The sequence below is a fragment of the Strongylocentrotus purpuratus genome, unplaced genomic scaffold (genome assembly GCF_000002235.5).
Source record: "Strongylocentrotus purpuratus isolate Spur 01 unplaced genomic scaffold, Spur_5.0 spur5_scaffold_12, whole genome shotgun sequence".
NCBI lineage: Eukaryota > Metazoa > Echinodermata > Echinoidea > Camarodonta > Strongylocentrotidae > Strongylocentrotus > Strongylocentrotus purpuratus.
The window spans coordinates 8,203,223-8,220,743 of NW_022145597.1; the positions used below are offsets into that span (position 1 = coordinate 8,203,223).

At 39.0% G+C, this 17,521-nt stretch overlaps 2 protein-coding genes across 2 annotated transcripts; both read left to right on the forward strand.

Moving 5' to 3' along the window:
* Positions 1–4,386: 4,386 nt before the first annotated feature.
* Positions 4,387–8,258, forward strand: LOC753164 (heparan sulfate glucosamine 3-O-sulfotransferase 5). Its single transcript, XM_001177072.4, has 2 exons — positions 4,387–4,567; positions 6,049–8,258. The coding sequence occupies exon 2, from the start codon at positions 6,068–6,070 to the stop codon at positions 7,640–7,642; it is 1,575 nt and encodes a 524-aa protein (XP_001177072.3). The 5' UTR covers positions 4,387–4,567; positions 6,049–6,067; the 3' UTR covers positions 7,643–8,258.
* A 642-nt stretch (positions 8,259–8,900) lies between these two features.
* Positions 8,901–11,711, forward strand: LOC115922845 (sucrase-isomaltase, intestinal-like). Its single transcript, XM_030982571.1, has 3 exons — positions 8,901–9,438; positions 10,686–10,823; positions 11,559–11,711. Exons 1-3 carry the CDS (start codon positions 9,130–9,132, stop codon positions 11,709–11,711), a joined length of 600 nt encoding a protein of 199 aa, XP_030838431.1. The 5' UTR covers positions 8,901–9,129.
* Positions 11,712–17,521: the final 5,810 nt, after the last annotated feature.

Genomic DNA, 17,521 nt, shown 5'->3' on the forward strand with positions numbered 1-17,521 from the left:
CTATACATGTACTAGGTTAATTCATACATGACAAATTGTCGTGGACAGAACAAGTGTTATGTTACAACGGGGAAAAGCACAGGAAAGAATGTATTTCCTACACAAAATGGATAGGGGATAGGGGATATAGGACGATTTTGAGTTTGTTTTTTGTTTCGATAGTACAGAGTGCTATTTTATTTAATTATATTGTATGATTTGCAGGTTGTAGAAAATGATTGAAATTCGAAATTTCAAAAACCGTTTTCCCAACGGTCTTTTTTATAACACAACAGTCTATAAGGAAAATGAGTATGGTAAAACCAGTCACTCAAAGAATTTTTACTCTTTTAAGGCACTTGATGATCATTTTGAAGCGCAATATTTTAAGGGCTTCAATATTACACCATATCACAGACGCTGATAAAACGTAGGGCCATGCATATCAGATTTGGCTTTGTTAAACAATTTTCTTTAATGGTAAAGCGCTATATATATATATATATATATATATATATTAAAAAAAAAAATAGTGTTATTATTACCATTATTGTTGTAGTTTAGATTCAAGATTCAAGATTCAAAATAATTTATTGTCTGATTTAAAAAATACAGAAATTCGTCCTTCACTGCATAGTGACATACAATATAAACAACATAAACAATATATAAATACATTCGAGGATACAAAGAAAATACAACAATAATAACAATAATGGAATAAGAAAACTGACATGTAAATAAGAAAACTGGCAATATAAGATGATAAAGCGGACCCTAATCAAATAATTAGTTGAGAGCGTACAAGTGACCAGGCATCTATTTTTCCAAACACGTAATTCAATATTCATGACCGGTCATTAGTAAAATCATGTTATTAAACATTATTTTATAACACAAATAAAACATCATCTTATAAAACAAATAAAACATCATCTTAGAAAACAAATAATACACATCATCTTGTTCGGGCATCAGTAAAAAATACTAATGCCCTCACTGATGTGTATTATTTGTATAATATAGTAACTTACTATGTGTAGGTGTCATTCGTGCATCTAGTCCTCTTAAAAATCCTGCACTAGTTCTACAAAAAAAAACATGTGATATGAAGAAAAAAAGGTTGACAAATATAAAAACTCTCCCCCGTTCTATCTTTCTTTCCCATCCTCTTTTATCTCTACTCAACTCCTCTTGAAAAAAATATTTGGATATAATTCAGACTTACAATTTAACAGCTGTTAATAATTTGCCCGTGATAGCATTTGGTTGAAATTGAATTATTAAAGCTCCAGGGCTATGAATGAAAAAACAATTTGTTGATAATAAGAATGAAATTATGACTTTTCCATTAGGCGAAGAAAATGAACGAATCTAATGTTTCTCCTGAGGAAACGTAAGGAAAGATTTAAAGCTCATAGAAATAAAAAACCAAACATACATTAAACAAGAACAAAACCAAGATAACTGCATGGGCTTTTTGCATATATGTCATCTTTCCCTTTTATTAATTTACGGTAGGACAGATTGTTATTTAATAACCTCCGAGTCTGAAGAACAGATTTCTCAAAATTACTATTGTCTTTATGAGTGACATAATAGGCTACTGGCTAAGTATTTTGATATACTTCAAGAGCCAAGCAAAACATGTTAACGAGTTATATACGAAGCCCGAAATAGCTTGGGGAGAAACCCATAGGACATTTCCTACGAGTATGACTAGCAGGGGCGGATCTAGCTTTTTGCCAAGGGGGGGGGGGGGGGGGTTTGACCCAGTGGCGGATCCAGGATTTTCCAAAAATCGCGCCGTTTTCCTTTTCCCCCTTTTCCCTTTCTTTTTTCCCTCTTTTTTCTCACTTGGCCGCCCAGGGGGGGGGGGGGGGTTAAACCACCGAACCCCCCCTAGATCCGCCCCTGACTTAAGCTGTATAATCATGCTACAACAGAATGTATCCCTAACCTTTCACCCTGTGGCTGCTGCGAAGGTCCAGGTTCTCCCTGCTTTTGATGAGTATCTTCTCCCTCTTCATCTGGAGGTCTATGGCCAACTTGACGAGGCGGGTTGGCCGAGTACAAGCTACTGCGGGTGTATATGTTGGTGTATGCCATGCCGTGCCGCCTCTAGGTGAACCTCTGCCTCTGGAACCTCTTCCTCGACCTGGCGATCTTTGACTTGAAGAAGTTTTAATGCTATAAACGTCTGGTCCATTAATGTATTTGAAGTTCTGTTCACATTGGGTGTCTTCTTCTTTGCTTCTTCTTTGTTGATTCTTCAAGTCTGAAAGCCTGACATGTGTTGAGTTTTTGTATTGATGTACTTGCTGCATGTACATGCTAGCTGTGGACTAGATTTTGCTCCAGCCCTATGATTACTACCGGGCTGTTCTTCCGTTAGGTTGCGCTTACCTCCCGGTCGAGCAGTTCCCAGCGATTTCGTTGACGATAATGTTGAATTTTCAGCCCGATATGACGCTCCTTTCTGTTGATCTTGTCCCCGATTTCTTTACTGTGCTGTGTGTGAGTGAGGGATTTCCCACCGTGCACCCACCGTATACGAGAAACTCATGACTGAAAATGTCAAAAGATCTAAAAATAGACATTGGTTTTCCTCAGCTGTGTCGACATCGACAATGTTTTAGTAGTTATTTTTAGCAGACTACGAAATCCATGAAGCTCAAGAATATTCATTGTGTAAGACCAAACCCTGTGTCAATAGACCTTTTAAACTTAATTTAAAGGAAAAAAAAGATGGATAAGTTAAGTTACTTTTAATTATATTAAAAAAACGGACCCCACCCCTGACCTCCCTCCACAAAAGTAACACTTTTTTCTTTCTTTTTTTGGCTCAAGGGGGCCGGCCGGCCGGGGGGCGTTATTTTTTTATGCGGCACAGATTGGGGCATGGTACGTGTTGAGCCTATGGGAAGTACGTTCTTTCCCTTCTGAATAATGTCTGCACGTACGTGAGACTAGGCATGTTCGCTAGCGCATTAGCGCTGCGAAGAAGTTTGAATATCCATCGCGAACTATGTGTTTAGATAACATTCCTCTTCGTTTAAGTTAATTAAGTTTTATTGACTAATTATTGTGATGTTCTCCTTGTTGACGTGCTGCCTCCTCTTCAGATTTTCAATTGCATTTTAATTGTTGATGCAGGGAGGTGAGACTTTATTACAAGCCCTGGTTGATGTAATGATTTTCCATACGGTAGTGGATTACATGTAACGCTATTAAAAACAGACCTCTACAACTAGTACGCACACGACCACTATTAGTCTGTAAATCAAGACCCCTTTTTAAAAAAAGCCCCAATCTGTGCCGCATAAAAAAATAACGCGGCCGGGGGGGGGGGGGGGGGCGGGGGTAGGCAGTGGCGGATCTAGGGGGCCCGGGTCCCCTCCCCTGGGGAAAACAGGTAAAAACACGTTAATTTTACCCTTTTCTGGAGATGGGCCCCCTCCCCTGGCGATTTTTCAAATTTTCGAGGGCCAAACAAAATTTTGTGCTCAATTTCCGGACATAACAACAAGTCATACAAATACATATGCATATGTAGTCTGGATTCCGAGTATTGTAGTTCATTCTGTGCCAACAGGTTAATATAATAACTCGTCACTATATAGGTCCCGAGGAAAGAAACATCATATAATAAATTTAAATATATTTGTAAACCGGTCTATTGACCGTGTTTATAAGGTAACAAATCTATGCCTAAGAGCTTCGATACGCATTATTTCATTCACATGGTACGAATAGGGACATTTAGATTTGCACAACGACAATGTGGATTGCTACGATCGACGTCCTTTTAATACACTGCCTTGAATGGACGTCACACGTATCAGTCCACGCAAATCTAAAAGTCCCTAATGATTGTTTTTCAATACCGGTAAGCGAGTTCGTAAAAAAAAGAAATTGTGCTCTGAACCGCATGACCCCAAAATATCCACAGATCTTAGACACGATGGATACTTCCCACCTGTGCATTTTAGAATAACCATTGCCAAAGTGATGGAGGTGCTTCATGAATACCTCTTGTTTGCCTCTTGAGAAGAATACTTCCACCTGTGTATCAGATAAATGTACTGTTGGTGCATAAATGAATACTGATTGCATAACTTTCATGAGCACGATCCGAGTATTCGTCTCAATGGTTTTACAATTTGGGTACGAATGACCTATATATCTGCCCAGGCACAAATCCAAATTACGAACTCGCTTATAGTCAGAATGCAAATTGCATGTTATAGGCAGAGCATGCATAATGGTCGGATCGGTCCCTTTGCTGTTCTTGTCCATGAAGTCGGATCTCGTCAAAGGAAAAACACGCAAGATAGAATAATGGGAAGAGATAATACGACCCACGCAAGAATGAGTTAGGTAAACATTCCCCTTTCACTGGTATTCAGCAGTCTCGAAAGAGCTTTGAAGAACCCACACAACTGTACACAAACACCCCTTACACTAAAAAATCGAAAGTATACATACCACCAGCACTGACGATCAGTGAAAAGAGAGCATGAAGTTAGCAATTTGTCTTGGGTTGGCCTATTCCACGTCATCAATTTGTACCAGCTCTATTTAAATGGTAAGATCATTATAATAGATTTTTATTTGTTTTGAGCTGCATGACTTATCATGACAAATCTTTACGTAGTTCCCCCCAAAAGCGGCATGCAACAGACCTATATAGGAATGAAATTAAGACGATCGCGTAGATAGATGTTTGAAAATCAACCTACGGCGATTTCAATAGCGTTGTCCATCACCAATAGGCCAAAATTAATGCACAAATCTTTGTTTAATTCACTTGTTTTTGATAGCTTCCTCACATTTTATCTGTGTATAACCTACCATTTGATACAATCATTAATTTTTTAGACGTCTTTACAAAGACTTGATTATATAATGTCATACTTTGCCGGGGTACATTTCATTTTATGTTCTAATTTCTTCATTTTTGTGAATTCTGTTTTGTGAAACGTGAGACAAATAAACTTGAAAGTTAAAACTTGAATGTTACGAGCAATTGTATTTCAATAAGGGAGTTTAAAGATAGCAGATGGTACAAATGACCCCAAATATCAACAGATCTTTTACACATGGAGAAGTTCCACTTTGAGCATAGTAGAATAATAACTGCCAAAGTCCTAGGTGTGCTTCATGAATACCTTTTGTTTGCCCTCTTGAAAAGAATACTTCCACCTGCTTATAACAGAATGTACCGTTGGTGCATAAATGAATAATGTTACATAACTTTCATGAGCGCATATCCAGTATTCATCTCTGTGGGTTTTTACCTGTTGGGTACAAAATGACCTTTATCTGCCCATGCGCAGATTGTATCTGTAAACTCCCTTATAGTCAGAATACGAATCGCATACATTAATTGCTAGTGGACAACCATAATGCTCTTTTGATGTAATTCATGATCTTCTGAAGGAATGAGGATCTTAATTCTTACATAGATTATGCACAAATGCATGAATTTACATTTACATATTTTATACTTAACTCGTTGTATGTACATTTGCATTGTGTTTCGAGGAACAGATCAAAATGGAGATACATAATGTATCCCGTGCCATCTGTATATTTTGATGTAAACTGGTTATAATATATATATTCTTTCATGACGTTGAATTACAGTCGGCTGTATACCAAATAACAGCAATCACATCTATCGTGTTGTATATATTTTTGTTAATATAACCATTAATATAGATAATGATTATGAATAATACCCATGTATATAATTGACAGATAGACAGACTTCTATATTACGGTATAGTCATGCTTTGGCAAATGTCATTTGAAAATGAGAAATTTATTGTGTTTATAATAATAATAATAATAAATGATAGTGGGTTCTTGTATAGCGCTCATGTCAGTCAGATTTGACCCTCCTGGCGCTCCCGATTATTACCCTGGCTTTAGCACGGCTACCATACGGCGCTCTAGCATTTCAAAGAATAAATTCCTACCAGGTACCCATTTATATGGATCTAATTATTTTTTTATTACCACTATTTTCTTTTTTGTCTCATTTTCTGTCTGAAACTCATCCAGATCACAACCATTTAACAACATGCGGGGTATCAGGAAACTGGTATGCAGCAAAGCCTTTGCTCTAGGTGTACTCTGCGCCTATGGCAGTGTGGCTGCGGTCTTCTTGGCGATTGGAAGGACGACACTTTCTTGTGGATATGGTGGGAGCAACATCCATATCCAGGAGGCAGCCAGAACGTCGTTGTTCATGACCACAATAGATGATGATGGGGGTGATAAGAACGAAGGGACTTCTTCTGAGTTGAACAGCGAGTCTATGTTTATGGATGATGTCGAGGAAACCGAATGGCTAGAAGAAGGTCTTGATGATGTCACAGATGACAGTACGGGAGCAGTGAGTTCCATAGGGGAAGGGCGGTCAGTGATAGATTATCAAGATACAACTGCTGTGAAAGAAGAACGTGGTGATGCTAATGCAACCAATAGAACAGATGATATGGTTAGCGAGGCACTGCTATTGGCAGCGGTCATTGAAAAGAATACCACTTTGGTGAAAGAGTGGCTGGAATACACCTCAAACATGACTACAAGATCAAGGCAAGTGATGGATGATTCCAATCCGACAACAGTCAAGGTCGCAGAAGCCACTCCTGCGAAAGAACGACTCGCCAATGGTGTAACTACGACTGAGGCATATGTGCGTGTGGTGGACAATTCGGTGGTAGAACCCACTGTGCCGATAGAACTGCGAACAGAAAAGGCGGTGACGATAGAAACGCATAACGGTTTAAACACTAGATGCGGGAGGGAAAACCCTGTGACTCAACACCGACTAGACTGTAAAAGACGTATCCCCAAGGTCATAGGTATCGGGATGGAGAGGTGCGGGACAACCGCTCTTTTGTTCTTGCTTCGGATACATCCAGACATCGTCCATACCAAACCAAAGGACGTCTATTACTGGAACCACTTCCCCGACCGTAGTCTAGATTGGTACCGCGACCGCATGCCGATATCCTCCAAGTACCAGGTCACCATGGAGTACACCCCTTCTTACATCCTCAGCCACGAGGTACCGCATTTGATCAATGAGGCGCTTCCTGATATGAAGTTCATCGTCATGATTCGGGACCCAATTGAGCGTGCCATGTCGTCTTACCTGTACATGAAACACAGCAGACGTCCAGAATACCTCACCTACATATCACCACAGCCAGGTGATCCCGCCAACCCTTTCCTCGGCCTTTCCTTCGAGGCGACCGTCCTCAAGCAAAACGGGGATGTCTTTGAGGACAATGCAGTAATTGAGAACGCCCTCTACGAGAGCCATCTTCGACGATGGTTTGATGTCTTTCCAAGAAAGCAGTTTCTCATCATTGACGAAGGTGTATTCAGCAGGGACCCTGTGTCCATTTTACAACAGGTGGAAGACTTCATCGGAATTTCCAAGTTCTTCACCAAGTATTATTTTTATTTCGACCATGATCGGGGAGTTTTCTGTCAGAGAGTACCAACGAAACGTTGCTCCAAAAGATCCATAAAGAATAATCATCCGCCTATTCAGGAAAATGTCCTGAAGAAACTCAAAGACTATTATCAGCCTTACAACAGCCGGTTGGAAAAACTATTAAATCAGACATTTCCTTGGACATAATATGTGTAAATAGAACACTGAATAATAGTGAATGTACCACATAATTTTGGTACATGATCTGAGACGAACTTCGAGACGCTCTTAATTAAACGCTAAAACAAAAATAAAGAGTTGTTCAATAGTACATGGAGACTTTAATACATTTTGGTGGACAGACTAAATGCATCCGGCTTAAGAATGACGATGAGACATTTGCTAGCTGCATTTTATTTTCAAAGATTAATAAATGTTTTTGCAAATTGGATCACTAAAATTATACGCTTAGTGTGTAGTTTCCCTTTAACATGTGACTTTGCCCATAACTCGTTTAAACTGTGTATTGTGAGAATAACGTTTTTGTTATACCATAAACATATCAAACGATCAAGACCTTTGATGAAGTAGGACAAGGACCAAAACAAATTGATTGGAATTTCACTAGATTTTATGTTTTTATGATGTTGAACACTCGTAAAATGATTCCAAAGAGATAACCATTGCCAGTCAGAGGCATGACCATGCAGGACGCGTGATCTGAATTAAAACAGTATTTTGTAAATTCATGATGATGATCATTATTGTTACATGAACAAAGGGTACATTTGCGCATTAAAAAAAGAATTATTGGAGGGAGAAACGACCATTTTATAACACTTGAACATAAATATTGGCACGTAAAGAGACAGTGAGTGTGAGAGAAAGAGAGAGAGATAGAGAGAGAGGGAGGGGGAGAGAGAGAGAGAGAGAGAGGGGGGTAAGAGAAGGAGAGAGAGAGAGAGAGAGAGAGAGAGAGAGAGAGAGAGAGAGAGGGAGATATATAAAGGGAAATAAAGACTACGGGAGAAGAGAAAAGGGGAAACGGTTATGGAGAGGGGGAGGGGGAGGAGTGGGGGGGGGGGGGGGGTGGCACCAGTCTTACTATTTGGATGACTGCCATTGTTTAAGAAGGGCGTGGGGTTGGGGCTATTCATCTTCTTCCTTTTTGTTTCCTTTCCTTTCCACCATTCCTTTAATTTTTTCTCTCTTATTCCTTTTTGCACCATTCGATGGGGGAAGGGGTAGGACCTACTTGCCTTTTGGACCTACGACACAGGGAATGAGAGAGATAGAAATATAGATAGAGAAAGAGATAGGGATACATTATATTTAAAAGAGAGAGAGAGAGAGAGAGAGATAGAGAGAGAGAGGGAGAGAGAGAGAAAGAGAAAGGTAGAAATATAGATAGAGGTAAAGATAAATATATATTATAGAGAGAGAGAGAGATAGAGAAAGAAAGAGAAAGCAAGAAAGAAATTTGCTTTATTGCTTTATTACAGGGGTGGATGCGTCTAATCCTATTACCTCTCACCGATGCTGTGTCGTTGGTCCAATTAAAAGGTCAAGAAATATAGGATTGGTTGGAGCAAAGTCCTACTACATTGTATTTTCCAACTTCGGCAGCACTGGGCTTATATCTTTCCTCTGCTTTGCACTGCGTAGAGGAACAACACAACACGACACAAACCAAGATGGAGTTCGGGAACAAGGTCATCCTCTTCTTGCTGGCGGCCATCCTCTTCATCGGCATCGGGTTGGGGCTCGGTCTCGGTCTCGGTCTCAGTAGAAGGGCGCCAAATGACTTGGCGGGCGTACCTGAGCCTACAGAAGGGCCTGAAGAACCCGTTCAAGAGGCCTTGCAGAGGATTGATTGTTACCCCGATCCCGGAGCCACCGAGGAGACGTGCGAGGCTCGAGGGTGTCGATGGAGCTTTACCGACGTAGAGGGTGCCCCGTGGTGCTACTACCCGAAGCAGGTGGACGTACCGGGGTACACCATGGTGAGGCTACTCTGCATCATCACTCTTTCCATTTTTTTCCTTCTCCTCCAACTCTTTCTTTCTCTCTCTCTCTCTCTCTTGTTTTGTCTCACTGTCTCTTTCACTTGATCTCCCCCTCTCTCTTCTTCTCTCACTCTCTTCCTCCTCTCCCTAGGGAGAGGGGGAAGAGAGAATTCTTAGGGACCCCACTGGAAATAAGCTCTCGAGCTTTCGTGGGTTATCCTGTTCAAGCTGACTTATTTTCGATTTGTTATTATTGTATATTGTTGTATGTTGGAAGCTTGTCGAATAAAAATCAATCAATCAATCCCTCAATTATATCTTTATCTTATGACGTCTTTCCGTCTCATCGTTCTTTGCTTATCTATCCAATCATTATCTGTTTCTTTCTCTGAAATCTGTGTCTGTCTCCCCCCCCCCCCCCACTCAGTGTTATTTAGGGTACGCATATGCTCGTACCCTCTTTTTGAAAGCACCCCTATCTGAGGACTGCCAACATTTCCGAACCCCCCCCCCCTTTCGCGGGCTTTTCGCGGGCTTTTCCTGCCTTGGAGACCCCCCTAAATCAGGAAAAATGCTCAATGTACCCCCCCCCCTAAATTCGGAATAATTTCTCAGGAGTCCAAAGAGATGAGAGAAAAAAAAGAAAAACACCCCCTTTTAAAAGAAATCTCCGGGTGAAAAGTCAAATACACCCCTTTTTTTACAATTCTCGGGCCGGACTTTATCGCACGAAAAGTACCCCTTTACCGGACATTTTGGCAACACGCATGCGGTCATTCCGACCTCTGAGTTGGGGGGGGGGGGGGGGGGGCGGGTCTGTCTGTCACATCTCGAGCATGGTTTGTCGAGCTGTCTCTGTCTTCCATTCCCCTCTCTGTCTTTCTTCCTTCTTCTCTCTCTCTCTCTCTCTCTCTCTTTCTACCTCTCTTTCTTTCTCTGACATAATAATAGACGTACGTGGTGTAATCTAATCCAGAATGATTAAGGGCCAGCTTAAAAATGCTTAATGCCGTGAATTCAACTAGATACAGTGATCATAAATGTTTCTTTCAGTGGATGAAGATCTACAGACTATCCTGAAAGGTAATGAAAGAATATACATCTTTTTAATTAAAAGTAATGGTGATTAATATGTTTATAATGAAAGTGCTCTTCTTTAATACCCGCCATGATCCATAGCATTCTTCATACTTAAAAAAAAAGTACAGTTCCCGCTAGTCCAAACTATATTCGCCATATTCTAGGTTTCAGCTGTTGTCCGGAACAGTTTGGGCTTTGAAGCGGTTCTCCAGCGAAGGGCTACACCAGTCCGCTATGGTAGACCAGTCGTGAGGCTCTTGTTCAAAGTCGAGCTTCAGACAGACAAACGCGTCCGTTTCAAGGTTGGTGAAAAATTCGAAGCAAGATACATTAATGACCCTTTTTGGAAATGAAAAAAAAAAGAAATAGATGAAATAAATATCAACGGAAAGCTTATAACCCATAGATAACAGTAATTTCAATTATATGCTATTTTCGTGTCTGTTAGGGAAGTAACAGCTCTCTGAAAACTCGAAATCCTGAGCTTTGAAAATCGGAAGTTGTCGACATCAATACTAGCCATAGCTATCGACTTGATATTCACAATGAATTTGTATTAATCAACCACTGCTCCTCACCTCGCTATAGTCAAACAATAAAAATAAAAACATATGAACAAACAAAATATAAACATATTTAAAGAGCAGTCATAAAATATAACTCATATGCAAAAAGTAACAAAGTAGCGGTCACATTATGGCAAAAATGAAAGAAAAAAAAAAGGTCAAGTTGTTTCAATTTGAAATTGTAATTGTTGATGAATGTAAATATAATGTCAATATTGTAACTGTCTTTAAAGACCTACTTGTCATTTAATAACCGTTGTCATTTTTATTGTAACTGTAATTGTTATATTACAATTATATCTCCTTGTTCTCGATATCACAATTTATTCTGATGTACAGCATTGACTTAATTTTTTGTAATCGGTCTCGGATGATGTTATTCAATAGTGGACAGAGACTAAATTCCTTAAATGAAGTTTGCTTATTTACAATTTTTTTTTACATGTTTGCAACCCTTGCATGATGTCATAGCTCACCGATATGGACAATGAGAGATACGAGGTTCCGGTGATCGACTTCGAGGGCCCCGACCAACCTGCCGACGATCTCGACTACGAGTTTATCTACGCACCCGATCCATTCAGCTTTAAGATAAGGAGGAAGAGCAATGGGGCTATCATGTAAGATTTTTGTTGTATTCCCTACTACTATTACTACTACTACTATATATATGGCGTTTTCCTATCACCTTCCTAGAACGAGAACAAGCTATGCTCAAAATACCTTAATATATACAGGTCCTAAGTTCTGGAATTCTCTCGATTCTGTGATTAAAAGGTCTGTAAGTGTACATGACTGTATTCAGAAGAAAATTGAAAAGTTATTATTTGAATACATATTGTCATTCCTGATTCTTGACTATTCTTGTCTCCAAACTGTATACTTATGTTCATTACAATGAGTAACTATAAACGGTATGACCATACCAACTATGTTTATAATATACTCATATGGAGAACAAACTATATTGTAATATTATTTCAATAAGCTGCAGATATATTCCCTTCCCTTTTCCTTGTCTTTTGTAGTTAACTGTGAGTATCGGTTCATGTATCCCTGTAATCTCCCTTTCCCTGTTTTAGCGTGTATTTGTATTTTATAAACTTTACTTTAGTTAATTATGTCATGTTTAGTTTAAGGAGCCTATCCACAACAAGCTCTGCTTTTCCATAGGCTCCGCCACTGTATCTCTTAAGTTAAACTTAATGGACAATATTCTGAATAGTGTGTACCGGTATTGTATGTACACGTAATAATTTTAAATATGTTGTTACACTCTTTGTAAAATGAGATATTGTGGAAACCAATAAACTATCTATCTATCTATCTAAACTACTACTACTACTACTACTACTACTACTACTACTACTACTACACTGTTAGAAAAAAATTAAACAAGTTGTTTAAAATTTTAAACAACCCCGAGTTAACCGGTGAATCGCTCAACGTTGTTTAAAAATTAAACAAATTAAGGTTGTTTACATTTTGAACACTTAGTTGTTTAAAAATTAGGAAACCTTTTAAACAACAGTTGTTTAGTAATAAAATTGCACAACTCGGTTGTTTAAAGCAAGTTGTTTAAATTTTAAACAATAATGTTTAAATTACTAAGCAACTGTTGTTTATTCAGTATTACTGCACAACTGGGTTGTTTAAAAGGAGTTGCTTAAATTTTAAACAGAACTATTTAATGGTTATTATCTGGTTGTTTGAATTTGTGAAATGACCTACTGGAACCACTCCTGCAATAATCACAACGATTTATACACTGTAACATGCAGAGCTTGTTGCCAATTTACTTCAACATGTGTTCATCATATTCATGGCAGTGACAGACAACATTATAATTTGTCTCTATAACTTCACCTAAACCCCATCGGCGAAGCCGAGAAGAACCAAGTCGTTGCCTTGCCCTTGTTCCGCCATTTTCGTATGCACTTGCACTGCACGCTAGCACTGCATGCTTGCATGCATGTATTATGTACGTACTTTGTGCATATCGCATGTGTGTGCGCAAATTGCAATCGCGTATTGAGAAAATATCAACGACGCCCCCGGGACTTTTTAAACAACTCTGTTTAATTAAATATTTTTGTCTTTTAATACATAGTTGTTTAAGTCAATCGAGCACTGATTTTTCGATTTTGAACAACGTTGTTTACTTTTTTAAACAACATTCTTTTAAACAGTGATATTTTAAACACCGTTCTAACAGTGTACTACTACTACTACTACTACTACTACTACTACTACTACTACTACTATTACTACTACTACTACTACTACTACTACTACTACTACTACTACTACTACTACTACTACTACTACTACGTACTACCACTACTACTATTACTACTACTACTACTACTATTACTACTACTACTACTACTACTACTACTACTATTACTACTACTATTACTACTACTACTACTACTACTACTTCTACTTCTACTGCTACTACTTCTACTTTTACTACTACTACTACTACTACTACTACTACTACTACTACTACTTCTTCTTCTTCTTCTACTGCTACTAATACTACTTCTGCTACTACTTCTACTACTACTATTACTACTACTATTACTACTACTACTACTACTACTACTTCTACTTCTACTGCTACTACTTCTACTTTTACTACTACTACTACTACTACTACTACTACTTCTTCTTCTTCTTCTACTGCTACTAATACTACTTCTGCTACTACTTCTACTACTACTACTACTACTACTACTACTACTACTACTACTACTACTACTACTACTAGTACTACTACTAGTACTATTGATAATATAATGATAATAATAATAATGATAATAATAGTAATAATAATAGTAGGTTCTTGTAAAGCTCTCATGTCTGTCAGATTTGTCACTCCTTGCGCTCCACAATTATTACCTCGGCTTTAGTATGGCCGCCATTATTAGTTGGAGAATTTCAAGGAATTACTTCCTGCGAGGTACCAATTTACCTCACCTGGGGCAAGTTTGGCAAATGTAGATTTTTTCATTTTATTCCATTCATTTTTATTGAATTCTATTGGGGTCGTTCCATAAGACCGAAAGCCCAAGGACCGACAACCCACGAAACCGACACACACGAGACCAATGTTTCAAAAAGGCCAAAAGACCGACAGCCCCGGAGATTGACAAAAGATTGAATATATATATGACTGTTTGTATGTTTGTATGTTTGTTTTACCTGATTGCAAAGAAAGCATGTGCATGCTTGTAAGTAAGCAACAGGAGACCGACGACTTTTAGTCTTCTCCGAGGGACTTAGTAAAGAGGATTAATACCTTACCAAAGGGCACGAGCGCATCGACTTGGTTTCGACCTCCCGGTTAATGACGGAAAAAAACTATCAAAACAACTACCAACAAAAGACACCCCCATAAAAAGAGCAAAGCAATAACGACAAAGTTTAAAAGTCTTGTTAGTTTTAAAGAGGTAAAACAAGTTGGCAACTTGTGATATCTCGTGTCGTGATATCGGGGGGGGGGGGGGGGAAGTGGGCAAGTTCCGTAAGTGTTGTGTGCAGGGCTCAAATTAATTTTTTGTCCACGGGGGCTCTTCCCCTAAAAAAAAGAGCCCCCGTGAGCCTTCTCACGGGGGCTCTTTTAGTACTGACGGGAGCTCTTTTTTTATACAAATATCCATTGAATTGGTACCTATGATACTCCTCAATTATTTGCTATTTCATCATTATCATTTCAATCAGCATTTTCCCTCTTAAAAATTTACAAGCTACATAGCTGTTACTGGCTTGTGTATACAATATATACGCATACAACACTGATCTTTATGATGTCTTTAACGTGACATATCTTGTTGTCCTCTTGCAAACGAGAAAGAAAACAAGGTCATTAAAAGGGATTAAGCGACAAATAATGATTGTGATTCAAATTTATGCGAATATTTGTTTGAATAAGCACTGCTATTCACCCGAATCTTCTTTGTAAAAACAACTTTTACAAATCTCAGCCATGCTTACTGAGTTGAGACGTTCCATTTAATGTAAAATACTCATTAAAGAATACACTTCTCCTAATCTGAAAGAGATCTTACAACACAGTGGCAGATTTGCATTGCTGAGATTTGTAAAAGTCGTTTTTACAAAGAAGATTCTGGTGAAAAGCATTGCTTATTCAAAAAAAAAATCCTCGCATCGATTTGAATCACAATGATTATTTGTCGCATGATCCTTTTATTTGCAGAGGGAGAAGAAGCTATGTCACGTTAAGAAATCATAAAGATCAGTTGTATTATGCGTATATACATAATACCAGAACAAATGTTGATTATCAGAATGTCATTTTGGAATACCTCTATACAAATACCACATTGTCTTTAGCCCGTATCAGTATTAGTATGATCCAATATAAAGCTATTATTCTATATTTAATTCAGTACAATGCTTTTCCTCAAAAATAGTTTTGTTATTTTTTTAGGGTTGAGACGCTAAGAAATGGTTTCAAATGTACATTACACGAACCCTGAACCATTGCAAAATGATGGTGGCTCTCTCTCTCTCTCTCTCTTTATTTTAATCATACATTATCAACTACATATAAAGCAGCAACCAAAAACTTAGGGTTATCTGCTTCACTTCCCCCCGCCCCTATAATAAAATAGATTAGTAGTCCTCCTCTCCAGCATCCCCCTCCCCCCGCAGCCCAAGGGGGCCGGGGGGGGGGGGGGGGGGTGGGGGGTGGGAGGAGGGGGTTAAACCCCCACCCCCCCCGTAGATCTGCCATTGTTATCATATCATTCCACGACATCTTGTTCTCTTCATCTTCCTCTTCTTCTCAATGGGGACTTTTAGATTTGTGTGGACGTGTTACTTCCTTTTAAGGCACTGGCAGTCACATGTGACGTCCTTTTAAGCACTGGCAGTGCCTTAAAAGGAGGTCACACGTTGCAGTCCACGTTCTCAACGTGCAAATCTAAAAGTCCCTAATATTGATTTACTGGTCGAGGTTCATTATTTGCTGACAACGAAAAACTGACCATGTTTCTGCCCTTGCGCGATCGCCTCCAGCTCCAGCAGACATGGCGCGGCAGCGTGCACACGTACCGCTACTAGCGGCGCAGTAGGCCTATAACCACTGCTGACGGCGCACAGTGGGCCAGAACCGCCTCAAAGTGTGCCAAAATTAATTTCTCATTGAAGAAGGTTAATGAAGTTCCTGGTTTAAATATCTAAGGGGTTTTCAGACCCATAGAATTCGATGGGAGTATTTTCAAATCCGTGTGACGTCATCAAAATACTGTTTTCTGATTGGACAAGGCAAATATGCATTGTAACGCATAGACAGATTCATATTACACTGATTAGTGGAACTTATAAGGGGTTTCTGGACCTAAAAAACACAATTGGAGCATTTTCAAATTTCTCTGACGTCATTAAAATACTGTTTTCTGATTGGACAAGGCAAATATTCATTGTAACGCATAGACAGATTCATATGACACTGACTAGGGAAACTTTTCAGGGGTTTCTGGACCTAAGACGCACAATTGGAGCATTTTTAAATTTCTCTCTATAAAATTGTCCGGCATCAACTATTTTTAGTCCACTATTTTCGTATTTACAAACTACTTGTTTTCTGTTTATTGTATCGGGTTTCCCTTTCCATATGAATTTAAAGAATGAGACATCGATTGATTTCAGAAGATGTTCAAAGGGATTTGGAAAATAATCAAATAAATGATTATGATTTAAAAATATGAAATACCCTTGAACGTTTTATAACGTTTTTGCCATATCTCTATGTATGGGTCCTTTTGCTTCTCATTACGAGTCACTGTCTGGAGAATCATTGTCTTGAATGACCCGAAAGTCTTTCAGCATCTCTTGGACTTCACGTGGCAGGGTTCTTGGCTGTGGAGTTTTAAGTGATAAAAGACTGATGGCAACATCGCCTGTAACCATAAGACGGTGGAACACGTCACTCATATTGTCTACTCTTGATGTCTTTCTTGCAAATTTCCTTCTGTATACCTTGTTGTCCTTTTTTCTGGCTTCTTGAGCTTCTTCGCTCATCATCCCGATCGGTAGAACTGAACAAGCAAGAATGGTAGAGCCATGAAGCAGCAGTACATGCACACTCACAGGCATTTTATACGATGGGTAGAGTTGTACATAAATTTCTGCTGTTCTGCGACAATAGTCTCCAAATCGTTCTGGATTTAGAGAGGATTTGCAAGAAATTGCTACTAAGATCATGTGAATCCTATGTACTAAGTTCAAATCTAACCCGCAAATGTCAGCAAAGGTGTCCTCCTCTTGGAATGCTCTGCGTGCAGTGTTCCCATCGTTTGTATTTCCCGATCCTTGTTTCGGTTCATCTACTTTAAGACCCATTTCCTCTTTGAAGCGATCGTGTATTTTCTTCTTCTGAGCAGCGACGACAGCTTTGTCATTTT